This window comes from Botryllus schlosseri, chromosome 11 (genome assembly GCF_051294905.1).
Source record: "Botryllus schlosseri isolate E-star chromosome 11, Bs_hap1, whole genome shotgun sequence".
In the NCBI taxonomy this organism is placed as follows: Eukaryota; Metazoa; Chordata; class Ascidiacea; order Stolidobranchia; family Styelidae; genus Botryllus; species Botryllus schlosseri.
Genome location: NC_137246.1, coordinates 17,964,385 through 17,981,206, shown reverse-complemented (window position 1 = coordinate 17,981,206; position 16,822 = coordinate 17,964,385). Strand labels below are relative to the sequence as shown.

The following is a 16,822-nucleotide window of genomic DNA, read 5'->3' as shown; positions in this document are numbered from 1 at the left end:
CGTTCACAAACGAACCTTTGTAGGTTCTGTACTGTGAACCTTTTTCATATATTACAATTTTACCGTCATCATAACATATTTGGCTGAACTTCATTGCATTTCAACTGCGTGCCACTCTATGTATAGCGCTGTCACTGGCAGCATAAAAAAATCTACACTGAACGAGTATGCACTTTGACAATCTCAAAAATTGTACCTGCTTTATTACAAAAGTCTGCTCGAACTATCCAGCTTTCTGTTTGTAAATATTTAGTGACTCTATGGTGTGCGCTTGACCGTCAATCACACAACATCATGTGCAAAATACGCTACATCTTGATTCCATACGTTTATTGTATCATAAAAACCAAATCCGTATAATTGGGGTGTTAGCTACTGCTGTATAACTTGTTAATGGGGTAAAACCCGTTGACTATGCTCAACATCAACGTAGTAACACTCAGACGCCGAATAAATTGTCCGAGCTGGCCTAAACCGTTAAGGCGTAGGCTTACCCTGGCAAGTTCTCGTTGAAATTGTTGGCAAAGCAACGGAGGAAATTGAATTTATGGGATTATTATATCATTTGACTGCTCCAGTTGATACATTTAGCGATGTTTAAAAAGTCAGTATGTACTTCAGCACTGTGGCATTATGTAGCCCGAGTCGTCGCTAGTTACCTAGTACATTAATACATATCACTTCACTGAAATGTAGGGTGGGAATTAGCAATATGACGTCACGTGACGTCATGAGGTTCACGTTCGTGTTCACACAGAACCATTCAAAAAGGTTCGCGTTCACACGAACCTGAACCTTTCAGAGGTTCACACCATCCCATAATAACATTCACGACGCACGAAAAGGCCAATACATATCTAGCTTCTATATATAAATATCGGTTGCGGGTTTATCTTTTGACGAGTCTGTCCACAGTATTTCATAATATTCCGAGATTTCGTCTACTGGGGATCCCCGATTCGATCTTCTCAAGGACGATGATAACGAAAAAAAGTCTCCATCTCTTGGCAAACCCATCGAACCGGTGGAGCCGATATCACTTCTTGAAGTCAAGCTAGCTATATCCGGACAACGCGACGATATTTCGTTTGTTGAATAAGAGGTATCAATGGACTCGAATCCAGCATTGGTTGTCCCGGGGATGAATTCAATAACTGAGAAAACGAAACTGTGTCGTTAGCATAATAGTAGCACATAGCTATACTTCGTACAAGTTAAGGTATCGGTCGGCAGAAAACCATGATTCGTGATCTATATTTTCACGAAGATATGCGTGCTTACTACTCATTCCTTATTTACCTGCTGACAACGACTGGCTTCGATCGCTTGAAGCCAAGTCAGCACTCTCAACACTCTCAACACTCTCTGTCGGAGACAATTTGTTCGAAGAGTCTGGACTTGATGCCTTTATGGTGGTACCGGAGATCGCCTAATACGTTTGAAAGTATAATGCAAATTGTAAAAGTATTATATAAATTCACAATCCGCATATAACGACATTGCAAAACTCCGTGCTATAGCGCCGGTCCAACGATTGCTTGAATTATTAATCACTGGCGTTTTCGTGTTATTTATCCACTGTATTGCTGGTTCTCTATAGAGAAGTGCTCTTCAACCGGTGTGCAAGGCACACCGTAGGATTCATCAAAATTTGCATGGACTGTACCAGTGCAAAAGCATGCACCGGCGGGCACGAGACACATGACACTCTAAAGCAGTGGTTTCCATCCTGTGGGTGAAGCTTCCATGCGTGTCGACATTGTTAGTAGGCTGATCAGCCTCCGTAATGGCCGTGATCATGTGACGCGCGGCGCTGCTAAGCTTTTTTACTCAATAAATAAAAATTTAGTGGTAAGCATCCCGATATAAGGCAGTCTGGTGGATGTGAAGACTAGGGCCATTTTTATATGACCTTAAAAAATGACTTTATTTTTAGGAAAATATGACTTTATATGACTTTATGTGAAAATAGTGTATTTTTACATGTAACCAACGTCACTCATGGAACTGACGAGTAAAACATACACAACATGACAGTAATACGCATCCATTTTCATTTTAAACCACTGTTGTAGTACAGTTTCATGTAATGTAGAATGTTGGAGTCTTTAAAGTGACAATTTGGACGTAAAATGACTTTAGTGAGGAAAATGAGCGCTCCACAGACGCTGATGTGGGTTGACACTTCTGCAGTTTTGCATACAGCGCTGGTAAAATGTCTTGCATTTGTAGCTCCATAATTTGTTTCACATCGTTTTTGTCCAATCGCTTCTTTGTAATTTTTGAGCTCAAGCGGATCTTTTCTGAAATCAAGGGCATTTAGATCAGCATTAGCCTCTCTGATGGTGTGTACGTACAACTTTCCATTTGAAATATTGTTGTAGTGGAGGCATATTTCGGTGACCCATTCTTCAATTATTTATTATAGTAAATACCGTAAATACTAGTTTATTCAAATCAAAATGTATTTGTATATAAGTAGACCAAGATATAGCTTTTTAGCCTGCCTACCCACTGACTGAACTTCAAATGACGTCCTACTTCAGTGCACAGAAGTAAAGTAGCAAGACCATTCAATGTGTGACCTCATAATGCAATGTGTGACCTCATAGGTCTGTGACTGTAATGTTATGTAGGCTAACCTTACAGCTTGCCTTCGTTCAATCAGAAATTGCCTTACTTTCTTAGTGCTTAATTGCTTCACCGCTTAAATTGGCACTTTTTATTTAAAGTATACAACAATATGACTTTATGACTCAAATATGACCTAACCAGGAAAATATGACTTTATATGACTTTATAACTTTCTTAATATACCCCATAGGCATAGGCGCCGACTTTTATTTTTTTACGAGGTGGCGAAGTCTTGTGACGTCATAATTGTTCCATATCGATGACGTCATGGTCGCACGAAAACGCACTTTACTACATGCCGGTGGTGTGCGTGCAGTGTTAAACCATTCGCGTGACATTTTAATACTGACCTTGCACTCATTAACATCAAACCATGCAGTCGATATATTACCGTAATTTTCCATGTATAATGCGCAAAGTTTTACCGATTTTTTGCCCTAAAATAGGGGGTGCGTATTATGCATGGGTACAGCAAGCCTTGAAAAAAAAAACTCGATCAAAAACTTGAAATCACACCTTTCTTCATGTTTGTTTAAATCGCGCATCACCTCTAGCCATTGGGCCCCGTAATTCGTATTATAGAGTGTAACGCGCTGCCACGTAGAGAAGCGTGTGCCAATTAACGAAAAGCGTGTTTATAATTAACGAGGGTCGTCTGCAAAGCACGCGATCTTTTATAGAGTTGGTTTGCAGTTTGTACGCGAGCGAAATCAGGTCGCTGATTGCTACAAGCATGCGCGGCAATCCTTGTTGATTTATCGCGTCAACGACAGGCCTGAACAATCGCATACACAAGAGGCCATGTTCGCAAGATGTAATCGCTTGCGTAATCAGTCGCATCTCCAACAGGACTCGTGCGCCCGACATAACCGTTGGCCTGAGCAATCGCATCTGTAATTGTAATAGGCCTCGTGCGCAAGATGTCGTGTGTCGCTAGCCTGAACTATCGCATCGCCGACCTCACAGGCTTTGGCTACTATCTTCTCTCGTTTAGAGACAATGCCGTTAATTGTATTATGATTAGCGATCAATATGTCATGATTGTTCGACAGTGACATCGCAAAACAGAACAACATCGAATACTAAATCGCAACTATTCATGTACTCATGTACTGCGAATGCCGGGTGCGCACTATACATGGGTGCAGGTTTTACCCAGAATATACACGTCATTTAAGGGTGCGTATTATACATGGGGGCGCACTATATTCGGAAAATTACGGGTAAATGGAATCTTAAAACGGTACGATTATTTGAAGTGTTGAAGTGCCTGCGCTACCAGTCCGTCCGACGGAATCTGCAGTTGCATCGATGTTATTCACGCGCAATGCCCAGTGTGACTAACGAAATAAATACACTACGCATGTAACACACGCCAACTCTCGACAGGCAGACAATAATGATGATTACAAACACGAAATTGCGCAGCCAATCAATAATTGTCTCTGCGGTTTCTTCCTTCGCGTTGACCAACTCGCATCGCGGCAATTGTTTGATGATTAAAACATTGGTGCATTTCCTGATTCAAGTTAGAGAAGCATTTCGGGAGTACATCGGTCAATTTGTAAATTCAATATATATGTCGACGGCCGCCAAACGCATACTAATTGAATTACGTGTTGACGGCCGCACAAATTTCGTTCTACGGCCGCGGGTTGGCCACCCTTGGTCTAGAATTAATTCCACCTTCGGACGCATGCCGCGATCTTACCAATAAAAATCCACTGTCTATCTAATGCCTAATAGTTTAATATTCGATAATGTTGTTATCGATACGAGTACATCCAGAAATCATCAAGTTTATCGGAATGTAGAAGCTTCCCTGTTCAAACGAATCGAATAAAATCAGAATTTGTGCCACCCATAATCTTGTGATGCATCACGTTAATAATGACAGCAAGACTGAAAAATGACTTTGTGCGACAATTTCGGAGTACGAATGTATCAAGTAGATAACAAGAAATATGGATGATGGCAAATAAGAAAGCGTGTAATCTAATCAGTATCGCCACGAATCGGTTTTGAGTGTGACACTGTATTTAGTGGCTTTCGTCGCGACAATTGTTTGCTCATTATATCGGTGTTCAAGCTGTATTGCTGCATCTCCCGATTAATGTCACGGGCAAAGCGAATCTGCGAATAAATTTATTCCAATTTGCAGGGACACACCAACACAGCCTCCAATTCCGCGCTCCGATTACCTATCACGAAGCTAGCTAGCTCATGAATGGTTTTGTGAAAGAATAAGGGTGCACATAATTTAGATTTCAGAAAAGCAGAACGTATATTTGGGCGCTTGGTCGGCAGAGGAGATCTAGGATGGTGTTTCTCAGCACACGCTAGGCGCGTGGCCAGTCGAAAAATTAGGGGGATTTGGATTTTTTCAAATTTACCAATATAGCATCAATTCAATTAGGGGCCAAGTACATGCGTAAATGGCGACCATATAATCTCTTCGTATCGACGATTTTAGGCGTATGATAAGCTTGCCAGAGTCCGGGAGTGCTGCCAATTAGCGAGTCACTGATCTCTGGTGAACAATTACGGTAAATACGCGCGAGTATTACGCAGTCTCGGCTACAGTTTTCGCAAACCAAAATGTCCGAACTTGATTGCACCGATTTCAAACCTTTGTCGTATTTCAGAACTCGAGACATGATACACAACACATCTTCTGGTCGTTACGTTCAAGCATTAGCACGAATCAATCTCGCACTTTAAAGTCTGTTTGCAGCGATTTGATTTTATTCAGGTTCGCGGTGTCGCTTTTTATTCAATTAGACATAAAACAATAACTAATTAGCGTAAACTCGGCCGCATTGTCTCGAAACCAGCGAGAGACAGGAACCAAAGCATGCTAGGTCCGAGACGCGATAGTTAGGCCATAGGCCAGCAATGATATCTTTCACTCCAGGCATATTGCAGATGGTATTGTGTAAGCCAGCGATGATATCGTGCACATCAGGCTGAAGCCGCCAATGCAGATTCGATTGCGCAGTTAAGCGATGGTATAGTGTGAATCGGGCCCATTGCAGATGCGATTGTTGAAGCTTACGGAACCAGGCTTGATGGAGATGCGATAAATCAGGCTAGCCACGATTGCCCCGCGCACGGGAATGAATGACCTAATTTCGCGACCATCTCAGCGGGAGATCATCACAGATTCTTCACGCTAATTGACAACACGTTTGTCGCAAACCCGCCGCGCGGAACACTGATTCCACAATTATTGAATTGCAAGTTGCAATTGCAAGAGTTAGAATGACCATTTCAAAATGACGGGGTTTCGCGTTTCAAGTAGGGAAGTTCGACCCCCGAAAACCCGTGGCTACGCGCCTGGCACACGCGCGTATCGAAATCGAAGACGTCTCTAACGAGGTCGCATCGATTCGCCTGATTACTAATTACTGGTCACAAATCCATTGGGCGTTTGAGCATTTTGTACGAGGTGGCCGCCACCTCGTAAATATGGTCACGAGGTGGCTGCGCCACCTCGTAACCTCGTAAGTCGGCGCCTATGCCCATAGGGACGTGGTTTTCGCGTTAAAATTGATTTCACGACTTACTAATGCATAGAAAAAAGTATGACTTTAATGACTTTAAATGGCCCTAGTGATGACTAAATTTTAGTTGGCGTACATAAGTAGGAGTAGTAGTTGGCAGAGATGAGCGGATTTGGAATTTCTATGACCTAATCCAAATCCAAATCCTAATCCATAACTTTATTATATTCAAGTCCATGTCCAATCCTAATCCGATTCCAACTGGAAATTCAGAAAAAATGCTAATTTATGGGTGGGAGGGATTGGAAATTTTTCTTTCACTACCAACGATTCCCTCGATTCAAGATAACTGAGTAACCATGAGTAAATTAATAGCTGATGAAAATAAAGTTTGTCGCCATTAGCAACACGGCAAATCAATCTCTCGGAAAATCGGTAAATCCAATCCAAATCCTAATCCATTCAGAAAAAATCTCTAATCCTAATCCAATCCAAATCCGAAAAAAGTTCACAAATCCTGTTTTTTCAAATCCTAATCCTAATCCATGCTCATCTCTGGTAGTTGGACCCAAATCTGGCAATGTGACAGTCAGATGGCAGTGATGATGTAGAGCTACAAGTTTAAAGGGGGCACCACTCCAAAAAGGTTGAAGAGCACTACTCTAGAACGGCCCTTGCCAATGCTTAGTAATCGCATTAGAAATGTAAGGATCATGACATAAAATGGAACCCTGATCCAATCCGGATACTGTTTCCAACCATCTATTGTCCCTGCAATCGATATTTTTCTATAGTGATACCTATTGATGTTTGCCAAGAATTCTCGGAAATTGTGGTACAATGCAAAAATATGCCGAAAAAACTTGCTGGATTATACTGTCCGTTTAGAACCCAAAATCCTGATCCTGTAATCTCTATGGGAGATGGCAAAGTTAACTGTTCGCAGATAATGCAAAGCTGAATGTGATGTGTTCAGAATCAGTCATCTGTAAACTTATTAGTAATTCTAACTTGTTTGCGGTCAGAAATGTTGCGACTCTCAGCATTAGGTCTATTATACAGCGATTTGCCGACAGTTGACAAGGTAACGATTCGGATCCAGTAACTTTGTTGCAATGGCCCCTCGGAGAACGAATTATTGTAGGCTATACTGAATACATACACTAGACCGGGTCTGTCGTCAAACCTCACAGCCTTTGTTCTCGAAATACAAAGGTCGCAAGTCGCTGGAAAAAAATATATATAAAATAAAGAAAAGAGCTTCTTGGAGGTACAGAACTTCAATATACAATTAAATAGTATATTCATATTGAAATGAACCCGAATATTTTCGGCTGACACTCGTCAGGGGTAATCGTCAGCAACTAGTAGAGAATTGGAAAGAACATTGATATACAATGTTCTTTCCAATTCTCTACTAGTTGCTGACGATTACCCCTGACGAGTGTCAGCCGAAAATATTCGGGTTCATTTCAATATGAATATACTATTTAAATAAAGAAAAGAGCTATTGAAATGTCCCCAGTGAACTGTGGCGATAACTTATGTAAGCCCGTCAACTTTAAGACGTACAACACTCATTCTGCAAAAAATAAAGCAAAAGGCGAACAAATATTGAAAAAGTAGCTTTATACATACAATACAGGAGACTTACTGAATCGTGCTCAGCGGGATGCTTCTTCCTTTTATGCAGTACGATAAGAAAAAGTAGCAATAAACCCAGGCATGCAATTACCATTACGCTGATAACGGCTATTGAAGCAGGACTTATCGGAGCTAAAATGCCGAAAGATTTATTATTCCGTTGTATATCATTTGCAATATAGACACCGACTATTACCTGATACCTCAAGAATAAATGATATTGTATAAGGTGTCGCGATGGATTCGCTGGTCACGGAGCAGGTATATACAACGTTGTTGTTGGATAAATTTCCTATCAAAGTCAGATAAGCGGATACGTTCGTTCTTTGGTATTCGTCAGTGGGAGATAATTCTTGTATAACACCATCAGTGATAATTTCGTTGTCTGTTGAATGTGGGAATAAATGCTCATACAGATTCAGTTGCCTAAACCTTTCATGTTATAACAAGAGCCCGAGCGATATCGGATTTTTTAGCCGATATCGATAAAACCAATAACGCCTTCACCCTAAACCCCGATATATTCAGTCGATATTCAAAAGATATGGCATCTAGCTTATAAAGCGCAATTTCAAAACTTTAGAGCATTGATTTGAATAGCTTTTCAGCCATTGTTAGACTTGTATAATGTACATTATAAGGCCAATACTGATAAGGCAGGCCGTGTTAATTTTGACATTTCGGGAACCAAATGCCAAAACTGCCAAAAATAAAAAATTTGGAATGCCAAAAATAAGCTATTTTTGGCATATGCAGAAAATAACACTGCTTGTGCAAACGGCCTCCAGATCTATACGCACCATACATACATATATACATGCAGTCGTTTCCTAGTTCTCATTGCCGGGTGGATAATTTTTCATATTATTTTGTTTGATTATTAAATTCCCTCAAGATTTCTAATCATTGATTGGGTGGTGATGGCTGCTAGCCAAACCAGGGATATCTAGAACTCCTAGTTCTAGATATCCCTGGCCAAACGTATCAGAAACATTTTTGAATTGTTATTGTAAGTATTGTGACCTTTGTGAATGCCGGTAATGTTACGCGTAATGATTCGACTATTGAGAATAGATATTGCAGAAGCACTCGGTTTTGTATCGGATAAATTCGGTCTCCAACATCGTTTTCAATTCGGATTTAAATCTTGCTGTTTGATGGCAGAGTGCGGATACTGCATTTTTTGTGACTTTCGTTTCATAAGTAAGACCAAACTGAAGCAGTTTACATGGCTAATTCGAGTCTATAAACATGAATTCATGGCGATGCCAAATCTGCCCAAAATAAAATCTGAAAAATGCCAAAAATAACACGGCCTGCCGTCCAATACCGATATTTCTTTCAAAGTGTGACATCGACTCGGTATTACATTTTCGAACCGATATCGACAGGGCTCAATATTTATAACTTATAACATTAATAATATTACACCAGCAGTTAAAATGAATGAATTTCCCGTTCAGCTGTGCATTTTACCTCCCAACATATTGCGGTTATAAATGCGTCGCTGTATAGGATTAGGCTATGGCAGTATAGTATGGTCTATATCGGGACTTCATAGCCCATCACCGCAGTAAGAAAACGTGAAATGAACGACGTTTCAAATACTGATCGATTGCACAGATCGAAAGAATCTGGTGTAGGCCTATATAGGGCCTACATATGAAATACGCGGTAATAGCTCCCGGGCGTAATCATGAAGTTATGACTAACCGAATACGTACAGAAATGCGACGCTTCTGTGGCATATTCAAAATCTCAACATCGGACGGAGCGGCAAACATGACTTGATCCAAACTATACCTCGAAGCCATTGAATCGAAGGCGCGGGCTTTCCGTTTTTAGATGAACACTCAATAGAAAGCTTCTGATGTTCTTGGATTGTGATTTTCTCTACGTTCGCGTCATAACCGGAGAGCAATGGTGGACTTGGAGGAACTGAAAATAGTACGAAGCATTCACGTTTTCCTGAGCAACCATATGATCCCCGAACGCTTGACGTGCCTAGGCAATGAGGCACATTAAATATCAAACGCATAAGATTATATAAATAGAGTATGGTATCGGTCTATCTCCTTTTATAGCTTTCGGGTCTTAACCCTACTCATCATCACACCCCACTAATAAGCCGAGGATGTCAAAGTAGTCATCGTTGCTACTCAATAAGAAGTAGAAGTAACACTGGATATTGCAACTCAATTACAAGTAAAAATAGCTATTTCCAATACATGTCACAAATATATTTCTAGTGGAAGTAGAAAGTAAAAGATCTGTAAAGTACTGAAGTAAGTAGTTTCGGATGGTAAATTTTGTCAAGGTTACAATTTTGGCAGCTAATTGGCATGGCTCCTTTCGAAATTGCAAGATGCGTGTTCGCGACTAACAGAAAATGAGTAATGACGCTACTAAAATTTTCAATATTCAGCAGTCACAGTGATATCTATCTCACGCAGTCTCTTATGAGGATTTCAAACATGAAAGTGATGCAGACCATCACAATACTACTTTTTACTTTTTATAATCCAAATTTTTAAAAAAGTATGTAGCTATGCATAGAAACTAGTCAAGTAAAAGCACATGGAAATAGTTCAAAACATGTAACCACTTGAGTAAGAAGTGCGAATAGGCAGAACCCGGCAGTCGAGTACATCGATAAAGTAGAAATACTTACAGTTACTGACTAGCTCCGTCATTAAGTCTAAACTGTTAGGACGTACATTTACATTTTACTTATGAAATACAATCTCACTTATACTCACTCAATACGTAAAGATGAATATCCGTCTTCTGAGCTGAAATAATTTCTGGATTTTGGATGATAAGTGCGTCGTTATTCATAATGCACGTATACATTTCTTGATCGTCTGCCGGATTTGGGGTCAAATTAATGGTGGCGCTGCTGTTTTGTAAGGATGTTGTCGAATCACAAGTTTTCTTTTCAATCCCTTCATTTATTTGGTCATTTCCTAAACATATTCACAGATTTAAGGATGATAGGTATATTACACAAGAAAATTGCATTCTAAAGCCGTGGTGTGCAAGTGATCTATACATACCGCAATGAAACCACGGGTCGCACACAGACTTTCTATTATAGTTTCCAGGCCAGTCAAAATCGCGCAAAACGGAACACCGAATATACACTTATTTTGTCTTAAATAACTATCTTGGCTGTGAGTTTGGCTCGGTGTTTGAAAGAGAAAGTCGAAGTTCTTGATTAATAAAAAAGATGCACGACTTTATTCGCTCAATAAGTTCTGCAAAATTAGGAGAGGAATGTTAATTAGCCTACATCCTTCGAAATTTGCAAAGCTGCTTGTGCTGGTAAATAATCACCTCATTATCACTCGTTCTGGTTTTGATCATCAGGTAGTTATCTATTGTCAACAAAATGCTTACTGAAAACGCGCTGATGGACCGTTGCCGTTTAACCATAGTGTTCTAAGAACACTATGGTTTAACCCACTTAGTCAGGCTTATACTACAGCACTTCAATTGTGACGTACAAAAACGCCAAAGATGCGCAATTGCACAATAATCAGTCTGAAATTTGGATTCGGTTATTGTCTCTAGATAGCTGTTGTAAGTGTAACGTTAAAATTTGCAAATTCTTCAGTAGGAAAAAGTATGTCCACTGTCCAGGTTACATATTGAATATTTACACCGCTGCACACCGGTTGCGGAGGACTGTCTTAACCCACCTGAGCTTGGCTCGATTAAATTGAAGATAAATTATAAACCCCTTTTGCAGGCCCTAAACCATTCAACATTGAAACTGATTCGTGGGTCGCATATTTTTCTCTACGCACCGCAGGTTACACGCCTCTGCCCTAAAGCTTTAAAAAAATATGTACCTTTATACCAAGCAACATCGGCCGCTGGCTTGGCATTCCACGCTTCGCACGTTATTTGAGTTGGCTCTTCCACCATTACTTTGTATAACCCGTCTTGTTCCCCAATCACGACAGGGCCGTATGGAGGAACTGCGTAATGTTATTAGCTTGATTAGATCCTTGCGTTAATCGGTTAATGGTTGTGGTTCGCCGGCAAATACAAAATCAGGCTGCGGCGGGGAGTCAAGTCGAGTAATACAGCACTGTCTGTTCTGTTCTATATGCGCATTATACTATAGTTCCATATATGTTCACTGTTCGGTCTTGAGGATAACCTGGTAGGACATAATGGGTCTGAAGTAAGGTGTGGCAAGATTGCGGGCCCACGAGTCCTCATCCTCACTGTAATGTTGTACTTTAAAATTGCAGTATCACTTTATGAAATCCGTACGACTTAATCGTTCAATGCTATACGATGGGGTCGCGATCCCAATTGGAGTACGAAATCTAAAACCAATCGTGCGCAGTCAAATTAGGAATACATAATTGCCGAGTTATTTCCTAAGCGATAAATAGCTTAAGCCTAGGCCTACTTTTAATCGAGGTCTCACCAAGGACAGTCAGGTAAGCACTCGCTGACTGAATATTGCATCTTGTAACTTGACACTGGAAAACGTCCTCGTCATCCAATTGAAGATTTGTGATCTCCAAATCGTAGTTACCCGATAACGTATTTTCTGAGTTATCCGACATGTGATACCTTGGATAACCTGGATCAAGACAGTAGGTCAAAGGATTGAATGAACGTGCTATATGATGATGCTAGATCAGTGGTTCTTGACCTTTACTAATCTGCGGAACACTTACGCTAAGCTGAGAGCCTTCGCTGAACCCCAAATTTGATCGAAACGCGACAGCGTTATACCAATAACTTAACTAATGAGCTTCCAAATATTGAAGATAGAATTGCCATTTCAGAAGGACGGGGTTTCGATTTCGAACCCCAACCGCCCTGCGTATATGTGCCACTGCACCCTCGTAATACCCAACATTCACAATTGGACTACTGATTGGGCCTAATTAGTAATTACCTGCAACCAATGGTGGCCAAGACTGGCGTATCATCACAAACCACATGCATGAGTTGAGTGATACGTGTCTTGACCTCCGCAGAACCCCTGATACTGGCTTAGGGAAGGCATATAGTGTTCCGTGGAACACCTGTTAAGAACCTGTGCTAGATGTACACCATTGTATTACATTCGTTCATATATTGGCGAATAATTGAGAATTTGAATACGGTAATCAAAGGCAATTTACAAATTGTGATTCGCGATTTCCATCTAGATGAAATATATTTCTAGAACAATAGTCGACATCCAATAGAACTTCTGTATCACTGTCCAGATTATAACATCATAATGCCGAGTATTATGCCTTGTGATGTCTATATTTTTTAAGTCAGTCTTCAAGTTCAAGGCTTACCATATTTTGGAAATCTAAAAAGAGGACACTTTTTCAGAAATTTGAGACTTGCAAAACCGGAGAATAATTCTCAAAAACCGGTGAATTTTTCCCACTTTGTGATCGGTTGACTAAAAAAAATCAAAAATAGGTCATCTTTTCCGCTCAGAGCTCAAAATACCGTTTTTCTTCCCGCATAGCTAGGTGGATGACTGAAAAAAGGTCATCTTTCCGCCCACAGCTAAAATACCCGTTTTTCACTCCGCAACACCCGCCGGAGCGTCAGTTCTGTGCTAATTCATGGCATATCACTCGCGATTTGCTCTAAATCCAACCGAAATTTTCAAAAAAGAGGACAAAATCTCAAAAAAGAGGACAAAAGGGCGTCCTCCGAGGACACTTTCAAAAAAGTCAAAAAAGAGGACAAGTCCTCTTAAAAGAGGACGTATGGTAACCCTAATGTTTAGCCACAGAATTTCCTTATTTCAAAAATTACAAGACTGCGATACAATGAAAAATAGGAAGGTGCCGAAACGACTTGGAGTAGTCTTTCAGATCAGAACCCCACCTCGATGATAAGATATTGATATAAGAAAATCTGGTTGTTATTAAACAGTGTGATATCAAGATTCGTGATTCGTCCACACCACACCATACCATAATCATCCGAGCTATATATCAAATCGAAGTCAACGCTGTATTCTCTTGCCTGGTATTTCCGGCTTCGATCCAAGAGCGACACCACCCTTTGTCCACTGAACTTCGTGACCCACTACATTTTGAACTCTGCACGTCAAAGTTGTGCTATCTTCGTACACCGCCTTCGCCGAAATGGGATTTTGTGATATAGTCACACAGCTGCAATCGTCCGGATTGCTTAAGCTACAGAGTAACTCAGCCCCTGTTGAGAAACGTATTGAACTTCACGGCATATACAATTATACATATCTATCAAAAGCTAAAATGTGTCTTACCTGCCCTGCTGTCAAATTTACACAAAATTATCAGCCAAATCCATATTAGGACTGACAAAGTCATTAACTGAAAGTCTTTCATGTTGTTCGCTTCGCGCTAAATGTGGCCGCTATACTAATCGGTATAGCATTTAGTAACTCTGCAGTCACCATTTCATCCATGTTTCTGATGTTTACCTTCTTGTTAAATGCCATGTTATCAACGCTAGATCGTCTTGATACATGCAATCGTCATATTCTGATCTGACTACTGTCGTTCGTTTGATTTCCCCGAATTATTATCTATCCAATCAATTGCCAATGGATTACTTGCATGGTTACCAGTGACTTCTACAGCTGGTAAATTCATCATTAATAAATGTAATATCTATGATTAGTGTGAAAGTAATGCATCGATATTGACATTTGACATACGACATTCAGTGAATTAGGCACTTGGCGAATGCTGCTTCCTTGTGAGCGATTCTCCATTGATGGCATAAATTCGTGGTAAATCGCAGAAACATCGGATACAGTGAAAATTGCATAATGAGCTATTGAGTTTACCTAAACATGACATTCCAATACGCGATAAGAGAGATCTTCGTCTTTATGGTCGAGATATTATACAAGCCTTTCAAGACCCTGTTAGAAGACACTGTATGAAAGTATCAGCACTGCAGAACATTAACCAAGGTATATTATATACTTTTAATTCTTCCATGCAGGACCGTAACAGCACTTCGCCAGCCCCCCCAAAACATTGGTCTTGGGCCCCCCATATGTTGATGAATCGAACTTCTGCGGGGCTTTTCTCGCCTAAACGCGCGAGGCGCGAACATTTTCTATAATTCAAGATTCAATCGGTCAATATGATCGGGAATTGCATGTATGTTGCTGTCAATTTTTATCCTCTCTGCTCACGTAATCAGATTTACAGGTAGAGCTGAGTGAGGTGTGTTTGAAAAGGTAGGACCCCTCAATATTATAATTAAACATCTTCGGGCGTATATCCGTTGGCTGGAATGGAACAACACTTCGTCAGGTCCCGCAAAGGGTCTGGGGATCCCATAGGGTGATAAACCAACCCCCCATAACCATGTTCGCTTTTTCCACGAAATGACTTGTATCCTGCTTAGTGGGCCTGCGCGAGGCGCGAAAATTTTCGAAAATTCATGATAAAATCGGTCAATAAGATCGGGAATTGCATATATATTGCTATCTATTTCTTATCCTCTCTGCTCACGTAATCAGATTTACCGGTAGAGCTGAGTGAGGTGTCTTGGAAACTGCAGGGCCCGTTGGTATAACTCCTTAACATGATGGTATTTCGTGACCTCCTGTCTGCTATATAAAAAATATAGAATCGCCATAACGTATGCAGAGGTGGTCATTAACGAAGTACTTCTACTTTTTCGAAGTACTCAAGTAGTTTTCCTCTACTTCTGGTACTTACTCAAGTAGATCTGATTTTCGTTACTTCTACTTCTACTTCGAAATATTTTGGGATCTACTTACTTACTTTTCGCTATTTTCAGTTTGTCAAGTAGAAGTAGTTCAATCTTCCAATCAGAAAGATAGCCTGAGGAATTTCGGGGCTGTTTTCGCGGAGTATCAACAATTAATTTTCATAAAAGTTGGGTAAAGCCCAGAATTTTCGTCGCGCTTCGCGCGCAGTGGATACGGAGTTGCCAGTTTGATTTTACGAAAGTATCGATGAATATAATTTAGGTAGCGGGTTGGCGTGGTTCCGTTCACACAGGGTTATCGATAACTAGATATCCCTGCGTTCACACCACATTGTCGCCTTTCGCCCATATGAAATAATTCATCACAGTATATATGGCTCATCATAACATTTGAAACTGATGTTTCACAATCTATTATTTACTTGTCATATCGTAATCTAGCATTTCCATGGCGCGTCCTAACCTGGAAAAGTGGACTCTGACTTTTTTGTCAGTTTTAGAGCTGTTTTAGCATACCACCTTTGAAAATTTCTGGACTAAAGGCATAAAAATGTGTTCCGCTTTTATAAGTAGTATTTATGCTTCATTTTCAATTCCCAGTATCATAAACTTTGAGTTATAATAAATATCAGTTCTTTTGTGTGGATTAAATACATGTTGAAGTATAAAAGCAATTGTAGTAATGCCTTTAATTTCCGCAAATAAAGCAACACAATATGTAATTTTTACGGTCCCCCATATTTTTTTATTAACGTTTACTAATCGCGTTTACTATATAATATGGGGGATGGCGCCATACCATGCTATTTTCTAAAACGTGCTGTTCGAGAAAACAGAGGATAAGTATCGCATTTCCATATCAATACTATCAGTTTCATCGCATGATTATGCTATCGAAAATTGGATACCTGCGCTGCTGGTATGCATCAATATGAATCAAACTCGTCACCTTTCGCATAGCTCAATTTGCTATTTCTTACAATCCATGTGAACGAATTAGGATCGTTTTCACAACTACTTACTTACTTGAGTACTTTTAAAGTCAGCCAATTCTACTTCTACTTCAAGTAGTTTTAGGTTGCTTATGGAAGAAGTACTTCTACTCGTACTTGAGTAGATTTTTCGTCGCTACTTCTACTTCTACTTGAGTAGCTTTCTTGACTACTTTGACCACATCTGCGTATAGGCTACGAAACTAGAAGACGCACACGATTTCAAATTGGTATCTCTTCACTGGCATATAATTTTACCCTGCGGGATGGTATTTGTCTTGTGAGATTGCCAAGACAGTATTTTGTATATATAACGAAGTTTTCGGTTAG

The 16,822-nt window shown here is 40.2% G+C and overlaps 1 protein-coding gene across 1 annotated transcript; it reads right to left on the bottom strand.

The window, feature by feature from the left end:
* Nucleotides 1-849: 849 nt before the first annotated feature.
* On the bottom strand, nucleotides 850-14,242 carry LOC145449466 (synaptogenesis protein syg-2-like). Its single transcript, XM_080327829.1, has 10 exons — nucleotides 14,053-14,242; nucleotides 13,788-13,979; nucleotides 12,226-12,384; nucleotides 11,636-11,764; nucleotides 10,541-10,747; nucleotides 9,585-9,719; nucleotides 7,978-8,166; nucleotides 7,792-7,913; nucleotides 1,300-1,429; nucleotides 850-1,154 (listed from the first exon to the last, which is right to left on the bottom strand). Exons 1-10 carry the CDS (start codon nucleotides 14,132-14,134, stop codon nucleotides 865-867), a joined length of 1,635 nt encoding a protein of 544 aa, XP_080183955.1. The 5' UTR covers nucleotides 14,135-14,242; the 3' UTR covers nucleotides 850-864.
* Nucleotides 14,243-16,822: the final 2,580 nt, after the last annotated feature.

Bases quoted from the DNA above. Each gene is read 5' to 3' on its own strand.
- LOC145449466 (XM_080327829.1), bottom strand. From the start codon at position 14,134: ATGAAAGACTTTCAGTTAATGACTTTGTCAGTCCTAATATGGATTTGG. The intron at 11,765-12,225 runs GTGAGACCTCGA...AACATTACGCAG, and splicing joins TGCTTACCTGACTGTCCTTG to TTCCTCCATACGGCCCTGTC. The intron at 7,914-7,977 runs GTAATAGTCGGT...TCGGCATTTTAG, and splicing joins ATTTATTCTTGAGGTATCAG to CTCCGATAAGTCCTGCTTCA.